At 41.0% G+C, this 15,463-nt stretch overlaps 1 protein-coding gene across 2 annotated transcripts; it reads left to right on the plus strand.

The window, feature by feature from the left end:
- Positions 1–2,375: 2,375 nt before the first annotated feature.
- On the plus strand, positions 2,376–15,409 carry LOC117498158 (glycogenin-1-like). 2 transcript variants are annotated; one of them, XM_034150261.1, is made up of 8 exons: positions 2,376–2,456; positions 5,248–5,383; positions 5,511–5,685; positions 6,476–6,638; positions 11,684–11,810; positions 12,777–12,993; positions 14,261–14,299; positions 14,548–15,409. In XM_034150261.1, exons 1-8 carry the CDS (start codon positions 2,450–2,452, stop codon positions 14,695–14,697), a joined length of 1,014 nt encoding a protein of 337 aa, XP_034006152.1. In that variant the 5' UTR covers positions 2,376–2,449; the 3' UTR covers positions 14,698–15,409. The 2 variants fall into 2 exon arrangements, with proteins under 2 accessions (XP_034006152.1, XP_034006157.1); XM_034150266.1 differs by lacking the exon at positions 14,261–14,299.
- Positions 15,410–15,463: the final 54 nt, after the last annotated feature.

Below are 15,463 nucleotides of genomic sequence, written 5' to 3' on the forward strand. Positions count from 1 at the left end.
ATGTAGTGTCTCTACTTTAAAGAGTCCTCTCCTGCTGATGTTCAGGTGTATATCAGTATGTAGTGTCTCTACTTTAAAGAGTCCTCTCCTGCTGATGTTCAGGTGTATATCAGTATGTAGTGTCTCTACTTTAAAGAGTCCTCTCCTGCTGATGTTCAGGTGTATATCAGTATGTAGTGTCTCTACTTTAAAGAGTCCTCTCCTGCTGATGTTCAGGTGTATATCAGTATGTAGTGTCTCTACTTTAAAGAGTCCTCTCCTGCTGATGTTCAGGTGTATATCAGTATGTAGTGTCTCTACTTTAAAGAGTCCTCTCCTGCTGATGTTCAGGTGTATATCAGTATGTAGTGTCTCTACTTTAAAGAGTCCTCTCCTGCTGATGTTCAGGTGTATATCAGTATGTAGTGTCTCTACTTTAAAGAGTCCTCTCCTGCTGATGTTCAGGTGTATATCAGTATGTAGTGTCTCTACTGGGACATGTCTCCATGCTTTAATGTTCAAAAAGCTCTTTCACCCTCTGTCTGAAACCAGAGCCCAGTCTGCTCTGATTGGTTAGCTGGCCGGCTCTGTTGTGATTGGTCAACTGCTTAGAGATGTCCCGCCTCCATTTTAAAATAAATAATTCTAAATAAGAAGGACAGCCTACTTTTCTTACACAAGGCAAGCCTTTACAGTACGTCAAATCTATACAATAAAAACCATGAAGATCCTGGTAAGAATGTATAGATGTCATTTTGTACAAATTGTATACGTGCATGTTATAACATTTAAATATGATTTTATATTTTGTGGAAGACTCTTAGTACGTTTTTAAATCACTCTGCTATAAAACTATCTTTGATGGTATCACAATTAGTAGTAAACATGGAGAATATTTGCTCTCAAGACAAATAACTACAGCAATTAAGCCATCATTTTCAAAGATAATGCAATTATACAACTTGTTAGAAAAATATCACTCGATACCATGTTGAGAATCAATGATCAGGTTCTAGTTTATTCTTGCAAGAAGGAGCAGAGTTAAATCACATACAAAGGATATGGGTTAACTCACACACATGAGGTATGTTGCTCAAAGGAGCAGCAAAAAACATCAGGCTTATATAGTCCAAAACACGGAAAGCAAAGCCGTAAAACGAGGTGTCGGGAAGATGGGACAACTGGATGGGTCATCTGCGACTTCTGGACTCCCAGCATTGTGAGATAATATAGGAGACAACAAATATGTGCCTGTCTCCTCAGAATAGAACAACAACCTGAAATGCTCTGCCTTCTGTTATCATAAAGAGGCAGCTGCAAGGCCGTACACGTCTCAGAGCCACACATGATATCAGTGCATTAAAACAACCCAAAGAGTGGAGAAAACAGTATTTCTCCAACACAACTATTAGTCACAAACGAAGTGGGAAGATTAGAGTAATGCCAACAAGGTTTAAAAGTGCTATAAAGAAGACAGATTGAGTGCCATCAGAAGTATTAATATTAAAGCGTCGTTAGGCGTTAATAAATAGGCTTATCCAAAGTTTATGTAGGCTAATCTTTGCTCTCTCCCTCTGCTAGACTATCGCATAAAATGTGTCGGAGAAGATTACTGCTCTTCTGAAAGTAAAACAAAAGAAATAACTTTGGGATTTTAGCCTTTGCAGACCATTTACATGCACACAAACCTAAAGAACACACTACAGGACAGGGAAGCCCCAACATTTATAATAGGGCTTCTTTAAGAGAACATCCCATATGTGAATCACCTCAATTGTCTTCGGTTGAACTCAAATAATATACTTAAGTCTCCTCTTAGTATAACATCCATGTCCAGCACACCACTTGATCCCAGATTAACTTTAGAGCTCTGCTGGGACCACTAAAAATAAGTATCTGTTGTGTAACACAGCACAAAGAGCTGCTGTCTCCTCGCTGTCCTGCTGTCCTGCCTTTTCTCCACAAGATGGCAACAAAACACCAAATCTAAAATATGGAACATGTTGTTCCTGATCTCAGCCTCTCGTTACAGCATCACCAACATCTCATCATTGTCATCGAGAGTAAAGATGACACCAGGCAAGGCAGCAGTTGTCTGAAAGGTCAAGGCTGCAGAAAGACAGGAATGTTAATTATGTAAAAGCAAAGGTTAGTTTGAGGGGATTCTTTTCACTTTTACTCCACTTGAAAACACTACTTACACTTCCAACACGTGCACAAGAAGAATTTAAAGTGTTTTAACAGTTCAAAATGATGCATGTGTCTAAATACTTTGTGAATCTGTGAATAGTTGAACCCCCTGACCTGCTGGGGGGCGAGCAGGCTCGTTTTGGAGCAGGTGGGTGTGTCACATGACGCTGCTCCATGCTGGTATAAATCCACCTCTGTGTTTTCACTCAGCCCTTTTTCCTCCACGTTAAGCAGCTGTGTGCTCGAGTCCAGGCTACAAAGTAGCTTCTACCTCTCCGTCATGGCTGGTATGTAACATTTAAACATTTCAGAGCCGCTACTGTGTGTTTTCGTGAAGCTAACTTGATGCTAAAACGTGTTTCTGTGAAGTTTTTCAAAGCCTGTCCCACTTTGGTTGTGTTTAAAATCAGCGTCTAGCTTTGTGGAAATGTTTGTCGGTCGATAAAGTTGTGTGTTGTTTGGTTTTAATGTTTGTGCAGCAGCTGCCCATGGAAGTTGGCAGAATTTCAATGTGCAAAAGTACATTGTGTCTCCATCTGTGTGTCAAAGCGACCTGCTGACTGCCAGGCGTGAAGCTGTCGGCCATATATGAAACATGTTATCAGATATGAGCTATTAATGACAGGGTCCCCAGCAGCTAACTGTGTTGTCATGTCAGATAAAAAACAGTTGCATGTTTTGAAGTCAAATGAAACATGTCTGAAAACGAACAAAACTGTTGGCTTGCATCTTTAACTTTGAATGAATGACAACAAGTAAAGATAACTCATTTGGTAGGGGTCTATTTGGATCCCTTTCAGTCCCTGGACATCAGTTTTGGAAACCCTGTGCTCCTGTGTCTGGATTCTGCCCGTGGTGTAAACTTCTAGCCCACTACCATTCAGGGTTAAATCATGTACTTTTACTCCACTACATGTAGTAAAGTAAATCCACAAGCTACCCTGCAGTATACAAAGTCATTCAAACTAGCTGCACCTTTACCAGCTTTGAGAACACTTTAATGATCAATCATTATAAAACATATCGTATATATTATTCTGAAATGGACCAATCTGCACAATGACTACTTTTACTGTCGCTACTTTAACTATATTTTGATGATAATACTTTTCTACTTTTACTTGAGTAACATTTTGAATGCAGGACTTTAACAGAGTATTCCTACACTCTTGTACTTCTACTTTAACTCAAGTACAAGATCTGAGTACTCTGGATTCTGCATTGCCTAAATCCCATTTGTGGCGTTACTGCAGGAAATAGAGGGGTGTGTGTGCATCCACTCATCCTATAGGCTATGGTTGAGCTATTTTTTTAATGATTCATGTCAGGCTACATGAATTTATACTGCAGAGCCTCTTGTACCAATTGAAAAGGGGGTGTGAGAGAAAGGGTGTGGTGCAGAAAGGGAGCAGAGCCACTTTTCCTGGCAACATTTGTATACTGTATACTGTCTTACTTGTGTTGCCCGTTATTGGCAGTACAGTACTAAGTGGTTGATATACAATCCAAGTGGGATTGATGTTGGCCCGCATGCTAAAGTCACACAAGCTCTCCAGCTGCCGAGCACATTTCATCATTGGGTTTTAATATGTCGTCTCACAGGCGAGTCATTGTTCTGAGTTGGCAGGTAGCTGACACATTTCTTTCCTCCCTGCCATCAGAGGTGGAGGCACAGAGTCGGCACCACACTGCAAATAAAATTCACCTAATGAGACTTTTAATCTGGGACTGTTTGTACTGAAGTCTTTTTCTTTGAACAAGTGAGAATTCTCGCATTTAGGGGAGGATATATTGCTAATTCAGCTTGTTTTTGAGTCCTTAAAATGGCAGTTGTCATTAATCTTGTGAACCTTTTGGGAATTTAAATTGCTAAAGATTTGCTTTTAGTTTTTGGCTTTTTTCTCAAGTAGAAGTGTTTTGCTACTGCAGGCCAAACATTGAAGATATGAAATCATTGCTATTTGCTTTATCTCAACTGGATCTCGATAATTTCCTACTCGCATTTATGGACTTGCATGCTGTACCTTTTGAAACCCGTTTGTTGGGTTTTGTAAAAATATTTGCAATTTCCCCAAGAAGACAGCGCAAAAACATCAGTAGAAAAAGTTAGAAAATCTTTAAACTGGACCCACTTTTCTAAGATGAGATAAGTCTACCATCGTTAGAAGTATTTGTTGTTCTCGCGCCCAGGAGAGAAGCTTAGAATGAAGAGACTAATGGAGTCTCCGGAAAGGTTCAAATTGGTTACTTTAATTAAATGGCACGGTGATACAACAAGCAGAGGGTAAGATGGAGAGACAGAGCAGCTGTTGCCTCGCCGGGGTGAAGGGGTCAAGAAGGTCCCGAGACAATCCTCGTCAGCTGGTTATATCCCCCCCGTAGGCTCCTCCTCGAGGGCTGGTTCGCGTTGCTGGGGGTCGTCTTCAATGTCCGTTTTCGCACATAACAGAGGATTCAGACGTTGTACATTCATTGCATAACTCCACACACCTCTTCTCCTCATACTCTCTTTCATGACTTTTTATTTAATGCATTATAACGGCTGTAAATAGACACTTTAGTAATACCAGAAGTGCTTTTCAGCAGTTCTCATTTACTGTAGTCCCGGAAGTCGTCATCTCTACCTACTTCTGTCAACAGAACTTATTAGAATAAACTGTACCTTCATTTAATATTCAGCAATTATAATATCTCGACTGGTGTAGTGTTAAGATCAGTAAGTGTCATTTTCACTTTACATTCACATTTCTAGAAAACGTAATATTAGCCACATGTTAAATGCTAACCGGAGATGAAAGATGTTCAGAATAAAAGCTTGGCATTGAGATTTTATGAGAACTTCCGGGTTTTTCAGAATAAAACAGTTTTTAAACTGACGGTATGTTTTAGACAAAATTATGCTATAAAACATTGATTTAAATTTCTAACACCATCCAATTATCTTATTTAAATGACCGTCAAAAGATGCAGCCCAAACTATATTGCAAACCTTTTTGAACATTTCATTTAGCATTTATTTTACTTCAATAACCATCAGTTGCTTATGATAATAACCCTCTCCTCTTCTTGCCTCTGCAGACCAGGCTTTTGTGACGTTGGCTACCAATGACAACTATGCTCGTGGAGCCATGGTTTTGGGAAAGTCCCTCCGCAACCACAACACATCCAAGAAGCTGGTGGCTCTCATCGGTCCACAGATGTCAGAGCCTTGCAAGTAAGTAACTTAACCTCCAACCATCGCTGCAAAAACCCTAAATCCCACTCATTGGTGTTCCTGTAAAGCCTTGTTTCCCACCTGGATGTTTGATGGAGATTCATTCTGTATTGTTGTGAATCATCAGGGCGGTGCTGAAGAGTATCTATGACGAGGTGAGGGAGGTGGACGTTCTGGACAGCGGAGACACGGCACACCTGGCCATGATGAAGAGGCCCGAACTGGGCGTCACCTTCACCAAACTGCACTGCTGGACCCTCACACACTACTCCAAGTGTGTGTTCATGGACGCAGACACACTGGTGAGGCTCACACTGAATCTTCCTTAAAGGCCCCCTATTATACTGTTTTTCATCAATATAGTATAGGTCTCAGATGTATACAAAACATGTCTCTGAAGTGTTTGGCCCCAAACACCAAACAGATCATTGCAGCATCCCATAATCCCCCCTGTTTCAAAGGAGATTCAGGTGATAAGGTGGGGGGGCGGTTACCTTGGTTGCTGATTGGCTAATGGTTACACAAGCCAAAACACATGTTGATGTAGAAGAGACATGGAGAAGAGGGGACACATGTTGATGTAGAAGAGACATGGAGAAGAGGGGACACATGTTGATGTAGAAGAGACATGGAGAAGAGGGGACACATGTTGATGTAGAAGAGACATGGAGAAGAGGGGACACATGTTGATGAAGAAGAGACATGGAGAAGAGGGGACACATGTTGATGTAGAAGAGACATGAAGAAGAGGGGACACATGTTGATGTAGAAGAGACATGAAGAAGAGGGGACACATGTTGATGTAGAAGAGACATGAAGAAGAGGGGACACATGTTGATGTAGAAGAGACATGAAGAAGAGGGGACACATGTTGATGTAGAAGAGACACGAAGAAGAGGGGACACATGTTGATGTAGAAGAGACATGGAGAAGAGGGGACACATGTTGATGTAGAAGAGACATGGAGAAGAGGGGACACATGTTGATGTAGAAGAGACATGAGGGAGTGGATTTTGCATGATAGGTGACCTTTTAAGTAAGAAGAATTCAAGGTGGTGTACTGCTAATATTTATTGTCTATTTGCATCCTAGGTGCTCTCAAATATAGATGAGCTGTTCAACAGAGAGGAGCTGTCGGCGGCTCCTGACCCCGGCTGGCCCGACTGCTTCAACTCCGGTGTGTTTGTTTTCCGTCCTTCTCTGGAGACCTACGGCAAACTGCTCCAGCACTGCACAGACCACGGCAGCTTCGACGGTGAGTCCAGAAGACTTTTCACATGACGCAATGTTTTCTCATTGCTCCCTGCGAGTTTCGTCGCTACCTGCGGGAGAAACGGCTAGTTAAAGAGGCCATATTCTGCTTTTAAGGAGTTTTCCCATTTCCTGTAGTGTGTTTTTTTTTTATATAGGTTTTACTGCAAAGGCTTGAATTCAAAGGTTTCTTTCTCTCACACTCCCCCCTGCCTGAAACACCACCATTTTACTTTGTTTACTTCCATAACAGTGACATCACTACGCTTCTATTGGCTAGCACTCCCAACACATTGTACGTGATAGAATAGGCTAAGGGGCGGGACATCTCTAAGCGGTCGACCAATCACAGACTGAACTAGGAATTGAAAATACTCGGTAAATGTAGTTTAATCAGTTATATGGAGAAGTTGCATCCCTACTTTACTTAAAATTAGGATGGATTATAATATCCATGAAAGTGCTGACTAAAAATCCCCCCTTAAAAAATTATAACCTGACTTTTCTATTGGCTTTTGTATGAATTTAACTAACAAAATGTATGTGTGCTGATTGGTCGGTTTAATTTAACCCTACGCTCGCTGTTTCCAGCCATTTTCCAAAGATATTTCCAACCTCTTTTTAAATGGATCTACCCATGTTCAGTTATCCTTAAAAGTTGTTCTGCTTGTTGGTATTGGCTAAGACAAATATTTGTGGCATCTGAAGTTTCTCTTAAAAAAGACTCATCACATTTTTTGCCAAATGCATCACAAGAAAGGATCTAATATGCCTAGAATGGTAGCTATTTCTGGTTTACCACCACTTTGAAGTCTTGTTTCAGTGCTCACACATTGAGGGTCTGACCAGCCTTGGGTAACATTGAGTTCTTGGTATCGTGAAGTTAAACGGAGCTTGTTTATCTAGCTCTAAGTACGGCTTTTTATCGAGCCCAGACACAAGGCCCTCCTGTCACCGACTGTCCCTCTCTGAGTTATTCTCAGGGGCTCGGTGAGGGGTGGGGGTGCAAGCTAAATTTGAGAGGCCTGGTTTTGCACGGGGACTGTTTGACATTCAGCAGCTCCTCTCTAAGAGGCGTACTGTAACTGAATTGTGGTCTTCCCCTTGGCTTCATATCAGGTTCAGCTCAACTCGCCCCTGGAAAGATCATTAGTTCATACGTGTGGGCTGCTGCTGCTGTTCTTATATAATGCAGATTTATCACTTTGGATTAACAGGAAAAGTCCAACTAGTTTTTGCACAGCTGGAATCTTCACACTTGATTCAGCCATTGCCATTTTTGGAAGAAGAATCCAGTCAATCTTTTTCCATGAGGACGTGCATTCACATTAAGCTTCATTAAACACTTCTAATAATTGTGTCACCTTCGCTGAGAATAGTAAGAACTTTAGTACGAAGCACAACCATAAATTGGGACATGAATAACTCTACGAATAGATATTAGATTTATTATGTTTGTAAAAGTGTGAATAGTTTAGTACTTTGCCTGAACTCGTAGCTCTGCTTCTGTAATGCCATTTTAAAAGAAGGGTGTGAAACAAAGTGTTTTTAAATGAGAAATGTAGTAAAGTACTTTTTAGCGTTTAACCACAATTTAAGGGCATGATTTTGTTACCAAACCGTCGTACTTGATGATGATTGGACGAGAGCAACGGATAACTCCATTCAGCGTTGGAGAGCGTGAGATGTGGACGTCTGGACTCGGACCAAACTCATTGTTTCCTCAGGGCGCTGAAAAAGCCCCGAAACAAAGTAAATGAACAGAACCGGATGAGACTCAAAGCGGGCTCGTCCTTGTTGGAGGCTGTGAAGATTTTTTTTAACATTTTAAAATGACAAGCAGTTTTGTTTTCTGACACTTTTAAAAACAATCCGTCAGCGAGAGTCCATCGGAGAACCAATTAGTTTGCTCAATCGTTGCCAACGCTTTCAAGTGCCGAATGATCCTGGCTATAATTCAACACAATCCCAGACAAAAGACATTGTTTGTAGTTCTTTGGCAATTTTCTTTTGTGGCAACTCTCGGTATCAAACATGTCCATATAATGACTTCCATTTCCCCAAAATACACACTTAATACCTCTTTATTAAATTCCTTTAATCTCCATTTCCTATATTATGAGTCTAGAGTACAGATAAGGATGTAAACTCAACTTAACTGGATCCAGTAAACAGTGAGGCGGTAATTGTGTTTTAATTTCAGTTTTAACATCCAGAATGTCTGTAGGATGTAAGCGTCTGTGTGCCTGTGGCATGCTAAGAGTCGAGCAGTCTTATTTATAGCCGTGATGGTCTTTCATGTGCACTGGGGCATGAGTTGAAGTCGCTCTGACCTTTAGCATTTCATTTCCACTCTGCTATAAGGAAGACATAATGTACACGGGCAGCTCTCTGGATGATATTGAAAAATAGCTGAGGAAAGACAACAGGAAAATGATTTCAGAGGTTGAACCCGGAGGCTCTGGACTTCGCCGCTGCCAACACAAGCTGGCTCGGTCAGATGCACATTCTTTCAGAGCCCTGCTCATCCCCTCAAAATGAAGCCTCTGAAAAGTCTCCGCAGAGGTTGTGGGTTCAGACTAACACCAGCTATGCGTGTTATTTAAAACTGCAGCAGCGTGCGGTTTCACAAACTGTACAGTTCTGTGCTTTTTAGGAACTTTAAGGCCAACATCTCATCGTGTGCCAGTATCAATCCAAGGACTTTAGGACCAATGAATAGTCATTATGAGTCTGTTTTTTTTTTAGTCGGTTCCAGATTTGAAACTCTATTCAATCTGGTTTTAACTCGCCTAAACTTCATTACAACTGGCAATATACAAGTCCCAAGCTTCTCCAACCTTCAGGGTCCACTACCCCAGAACACGGTTTTCACTGCTTGGTAATGGAGGAGAATAATAACATTAAATCCCACACATTGTGAGTATTGCTTTCCAACAGCAGAGGGCAGAATTTTCTTCATTATTTCATTTATCTAGGAAACATGCTGTATCAGGATCAAATACTTTCCAGCCCTAGTGCGTCCTCTGCTACAGCTCTTCATAGAGGTTTTGACTAGTGCATTGGTGAAGAATTAGAAAGACCACATGGTGTTAGTGATACATTTAATGTGCAGATCCACAGTTTCTCTTACTGTACTGCATGTTGAGCAACACATTTGAGCTGTGTTGCTTTAAAGGTAGGCTCGGTAAGAATGGAGAAACCAGCTCGAGTGCGCTAGAATTTTGAAAGTACACAACTGGAAAAAATCTGCCCCTTCCTTCAGACTTACAGAGCCCCTCCTCCAACACACAAACACACACACATGACCAATGAGGGCACGAGATAAGTTTGTGCACGAGATGGAAGGCTGACAGGCAGGTAGGCCATCCAGTTATTTTAGCCGGCCCGGCTCAGATGATTGGTCGTGCTTTTTACAGCGCCACGGCTTCCACAGATTACATTTTTTTTTTTTTATGTATTTATTGTCAAAGCATTTAATGTATTCATTGCTATCGGGATGTTAAGAGCATTCCATGGAATATAACACGTGTTTCTGAAGTGAATTACCTACCCCACCTTTAACATTAGGACACTGTCTCTACTAGACATACATTTATTTGTGACACTACAACTGTAAAGGTTTTTGGTGTCTCTTTGACTTTGACTTTAAAATGAGCCGAGTGTCAGTGAGCACATAGCAGGCATCAATCTTTCTCAAATATAAGATAACTCCTCACTTTGTGTGGATCAGCCAGAGAACCTACGCTTTCTATATACATGCATTATATACCCCTTGGCCCTCCAACACAATGATCCGTGGTATTTTTCCTCCAGAGGAGAGTAGAGTGTCAACACTAACTCACATGTGTCAGGCGTGTTCAGCACATCCTGCCCTGTAACGCTCTGTACAGACACTACGATCAACACTGTACTGAAAGGCGTCATATGATGGGATTGTAAAAACCAAGTGAAGGGAAACTTATTCAGTTCTTACTCTACTACTAAGTCAGATACTTTTTAAATGACCCCAGCAGTGTGTAAAGGTAGTAAACCCTATATGTTCTGAATGTGTGGGAGCATTTCTCTCCCAGTATGTCTCTGGACTGATTTTAGAAATCTGCTGACTAATGGAGCGGTGTCAGCGGGAACTCTAATGAATCTGGCCGTCGAAGGAGCACAGATCATTTCATTAAAGTCTCTCACAGCTTTTCAAAGGAGCCATCCAGTCATGTGCTAAACCTGTCAGACACTTTCATAAGATGCATTTCTAAAGAGACCCGTTACTTACCCGTAGACTTTTCCCAACATGTTCACACTACGGATAAAGACTTGCAGTATTTGGGATGTGAAACCTTCCTGAAACTGTAGTACTGAGTTTCTGCATAGGAACAAGCGTCACATGCAGCCCAATATCTGCTTTCACCATTAAGTATGTGTGTCTCAAATAGCACTTAATGCTTTAATGTGCTCTACATATTTGAAACTGCAGATTGAACGGATTACTTCTCTTGAATACACTATGGTTTCACTAGCTTTTGACACGGTTAGCGGATGTTTTCTGTGAAAAAGCTCTGATACCCGGACTGTCTGCTACCTGTCCAGCAATGTGTCCAGTGACAGAAAGTTAGCAGCTAGCAAGTTAACATGGTGATGCTTTATCATTTAGCTATCATAGAGACTACAACTACACTAACGAAAAAGCTAATGTACTTGTATTTTAGAGGTTTTTATATTGCATTAGTTGTACAAATCCATTGTATGTCACTTTACAGTTTGACCATTTAACGGCATTACTTGACACAACTATGATGGAGCAATTAAACTACATTTGCTATCTATTTACAGGCTATGACACCACAGCCTGTTGAAAGGCTTCTGGTGTTACTAAGCAGAGTCTGTCTTTGCAACAAGCATAGTATCAGTCAGCAAATGGCAGGCATCAATCCTTGTCTAATGAGAAGAATAACTCGTCACCCATGTGGGGATTAGCCAGGGAACTGTTAAGTACTCTCTGCATACTGTGTGTTGATGTTCCTCTCTCTCTCTCTCTCTCTCTCTCTCTCTCAGGAGGAGACCAGGGGGTTTTGAACAGCTTCTTCAACGACTGGTCAACAGCTGACATATCCAAACACCTCCCCTTCATCTACAACCTGAGCAGCATCGCCATCTACACCTACCTTCCAGCATTTAAGCAGTAAGTGTGTGTTTGTAGTAAGAGCTGCTCCAGTGAGACAGCAGAGCGTCTGTCTGTGGCTGAAATCATGCTTAATGGATGCAAAGCCAATCTGTAAGTAGACACTGGACCACATGAAGTCACATCATGACGTCATCGGGTTACGAGCGAGATGAGCAGCGTCGCCCAGCAGGGCTCTGGGTCTGATATCCCCCCCTGAGCTCCAACAGCTGAAACTAAATCCTAAAATAGAGCAGTGTATTTGGAGACCTTTTTTTATGTCCCCCTCCTTCAGGACTGGGCATTGTGCACATCGTGCCTCTAAACCCCTCGCCTCCTTAGCAACAAACCTCACCAACAAGCTCTTAGTTTGACATTTTCTGGCATCTGATGAGCGTGTGCTTGCTTGTTTGTTGTCAACGATGGTAGTTAAAGGTCTGGCAAACGCAAGAAAACAACCCTCCCCAGGGCCTGATTCTGATGTATTCCTGTACATGTGCAGTTTGCCAATCTATGAAGAAATGTGTATCTGTAAGTGTTGGCGGGGTTTATAATAACAAGCAGGATAATACCATGACAAAAACACTGTGAAACCTTAAAGGGTCGCTAGTATGCTCTTAGTGTCTCTACTGTGACATGTCTCCATGCTTTAATGTTCAAAAAGCTCTTTGGTTTCAGACAGAGTATGAGAAAAATAGAGCCCAGTCTGCTCTGATTGGTTAGCTGGCCGGCTCTGTTGTGATTGGTCAACCTGCTTAGAGATGTCCTGCCCCCTTAGACATGTACAATGTGTAGTTTCAAAAAGAGTTTATCATTACTTGTAGCTAGTTGAAGTCAAAAGCGGTTAGAAAAGTTAGTCTTGTTTTAAGTGTGGGGCTGTTTCATCATCATAAAAATGACTGGATAATGTTTTCTGAATCCGAATGACTAGCTATCATTTAAATGAGACGACCAATTCATCCAAAATAAAAAGACATCTCATTTCAGATATGGTGGCAATGCCAAGGTGGTGCATTTCCTGGGGAAGACCAAGCCGTGGAGCTACACGTACGACACCAAATCCAGACAGATCACAGGAAGTGCGCACGACGCCACCACACACTCCACCTTCCTGCTGGACTGGTGGAGCCTGTACTCCCGCACCGTGGTGCCCATGCTGCAGGAGCAGCACGGAGACCAGCCCTTCTTCTCCGGATGTGTGGAGGTGAAGGAAAATATGTTTTAATGCTGTGTTCATGGGTGATGTGATGAGAAGTTGCCATCACTTACACTGGACAAAATGCTGCTCCAAAAACACGTTAAACAATATTGAAAATAAGCTGTTTTCACTTGAAATAAGTACAAACATCTGCCAATAGAACAAGTGAAAATGTGCTTGGTAAGATGTCTTGAAATAAGAAGGGATATTTAGATAAATCAGATCTTGTAATTAGCTGGAGAACTCATTTTGAACTATGTTTCACCAGAATCATGAAAAGTTTTCTGATGTTAGTTGGTGATTTTCTAATAAATATGTATGCGTTTCATCTGAGATACGACTCAAAATAAGATGTTTTGACTTAACAAGATGATGCATTGTCTAAAAACAAGACCCGATATCTCACTGCAGTGTTACTTCTGAAGTTAGTGTGTCTTAGACATATTCTGACTAGACATGTTCTGACTAGATATTAGACGAATATACTGGGCAAGATTTCAAGTTTTTGTAGTGTAATCAGAAATCACCAGGTCGGTTGACACGTACAAGGAATTTGACTTGGTCTCGTGGTGCATACATAAAAGTTAAACAAAAATTTTAAAAAACACAGATGGGGGAACTATATTAAGAACCCTATAATAACAAGAAATAAATTAAAGCAGTAATTTACATTGAAATAGAATGCAATAACCTATCAAATATGTGCAGTAAGCAAACCAGATATTGTGTGCATTCATATAATGATCTTGATCTGAAACTTGTTCTCAAAATTCTTATAAGCTTTAGATTTTTTTCTGTAACAGCTTTCCACTTGGTTTTCGTGCATTGTTTAAGGTTTTTACAATTTAGGGAAAGATTTATACTTAGTCTGCGTTGTGGCTGAGGTGAAGTGTCAGTTTCCATATGGCTAGCTTGCAGGGAAATGAATAGATCTGTTATGTGTTGTTAAATGCGTGACCAAGTACACGCTAATAAGAACAAAGTACACGCTAATAAGAACCAGAACACCAAAGGGATTGTGGATTTCCAAAGTATTACGTATCCAAATCTAACAGTTCAGCCCTTCTACACGCACACCATGGTTTCCTGTTTGTCCAGCTCTATTGGAAAAATGTGTTGCTTGCATAAAGTGGGGAAAAGCTATACTATATTTGTTACATGTGTTTTGTGTCACATACTGTGTGTTATTTCCCCCCTGTTTAATGTTAACTTCTGTATTTTGTTCTGGATGGTATACGTCTATCCTCTCTTCCTTCATATTCATCTCGTAAAGTCCCCGCCCTGTGACACGATCACTATTGAGAGTGTGCAGGTATGGTGATACTGATGGGTTTCTTCTTGTGGACTAGCAGCCGATAACAGTTTTGGCTCCTGGTTGTAATGCTATTACCATTCCTCCTCTAAAATCCGAGCTTCGTGTGTGTTTGGCTTTGGCCATTAATGTAGAAGAGCTTCAGTGCTTTTTAAAAAGCTGCAAAGGTTGTGTTCTGTGCTATTGATTGATAACATTTCATGCTCTTTGTTTCACTATTGTCTAATATGTATGTGTTTCTTTCTCAGGATGGGAGTTGCCCTGCGTTTGATCACGCAATCCCACCGGGAATGTCCTCAGAAGAGCGGAAGCAGAAATGGGAGCAAGGCCAGGCAGACTACTTGGGAATGGACTCATTTGACAATATCAAGAAAAAGCTTGATTCTTTTCTCAAATAAAGAACTGAGATCTCAAACGAGCACTTGCAGTTTACTGTCACCACAGGTCATTCAAAAAAACAAATAAATACTGTAAAAGACCTCGCATCTGTAATTCATAGCTGTTTCTCGACCTGAATGAGTCTCTCGCTCCACCAGCATTGATACTACTGGGGGAAAGTGAAATATTCTTTATTGTCTATCTATGCAATACTGTCTATTACCCTGCGACATGTATCTGTGCTGTTACACTGTGAAGACAAGCAGGACAGTAAAACATCCATTTGAAGGTACTTGCAATGTCCATTTTGCAAAATCTGTTCTCATGTCAATGCTCTTCTAGGATATGTTAACACTAGTTGAAGTCAGCGTTTTGTATCTCAGCAGTCACTTATTCTTAATGATTTTCTTTTTTTACACCATGCAGACTCCTATTCATCTCCAGAGCATTAATTTCTCCTTCTCTCCCATTTATTTCTCATGATTTAACATGGAGACAGCCTACACAAAGATATGTTTACAGCACGTCTGAAGGCCACAGGACGGTGGTTTAGCCGTAGACTAGATCCTCAGTGCCTTGTGTTTTGCTCTATAATGCCGTCATCTCATCTTTTCTTCACTTTCAGCTTTTCTGTAGGACATCATGTTTTTTTTTTTACTCCTGAGTTTTACTTGTACCATTTAAAATCTCATCTGGAATAAATAAAAACATTACAAGTTATGGCTATGTCTCTGGGAGGTTTTGGGAGTGGGCTTTGTTTTTATACAGATATTAAACCCCTACGGT

Source organism: Trematomus bernacchii, unplaced genomic scaffold (genome assembly GCF_902827165.1).
Source record: "Trematomus bernacchii unplaced genomic scaffold, fTreBer1.1, whole genome shotgun sequence".
In the NCBI taxonomy this organism is placed as follows: domain Eukaryota; kingdom Metazoa; phylum Chordata; class Actinopteri; order Perciformes; family Nototheniidae; genus Trematomus; species Trematomus bernacchii.

Excerpts from the sequence above, each read along its gene's own strand:
- LOC117498158 (XM_034150261.1), top strand. Across the intron at positions 5,384-5,510 it reads CAGATGTCAGAGCCTTGCAA|GGCGGTGCTGAAGAGTATCT; the intron begins GTAAGTAACTTA and ends GTGAATCATCAG. Across the intron at positions 12,994-14,260 it reads TCTTCTCCGGATGTGTGGAG|TCCCCGCCCTGTGACACGAT; the intron begins GTGAAGGAAAAT and ends CATCTCGTAAAG.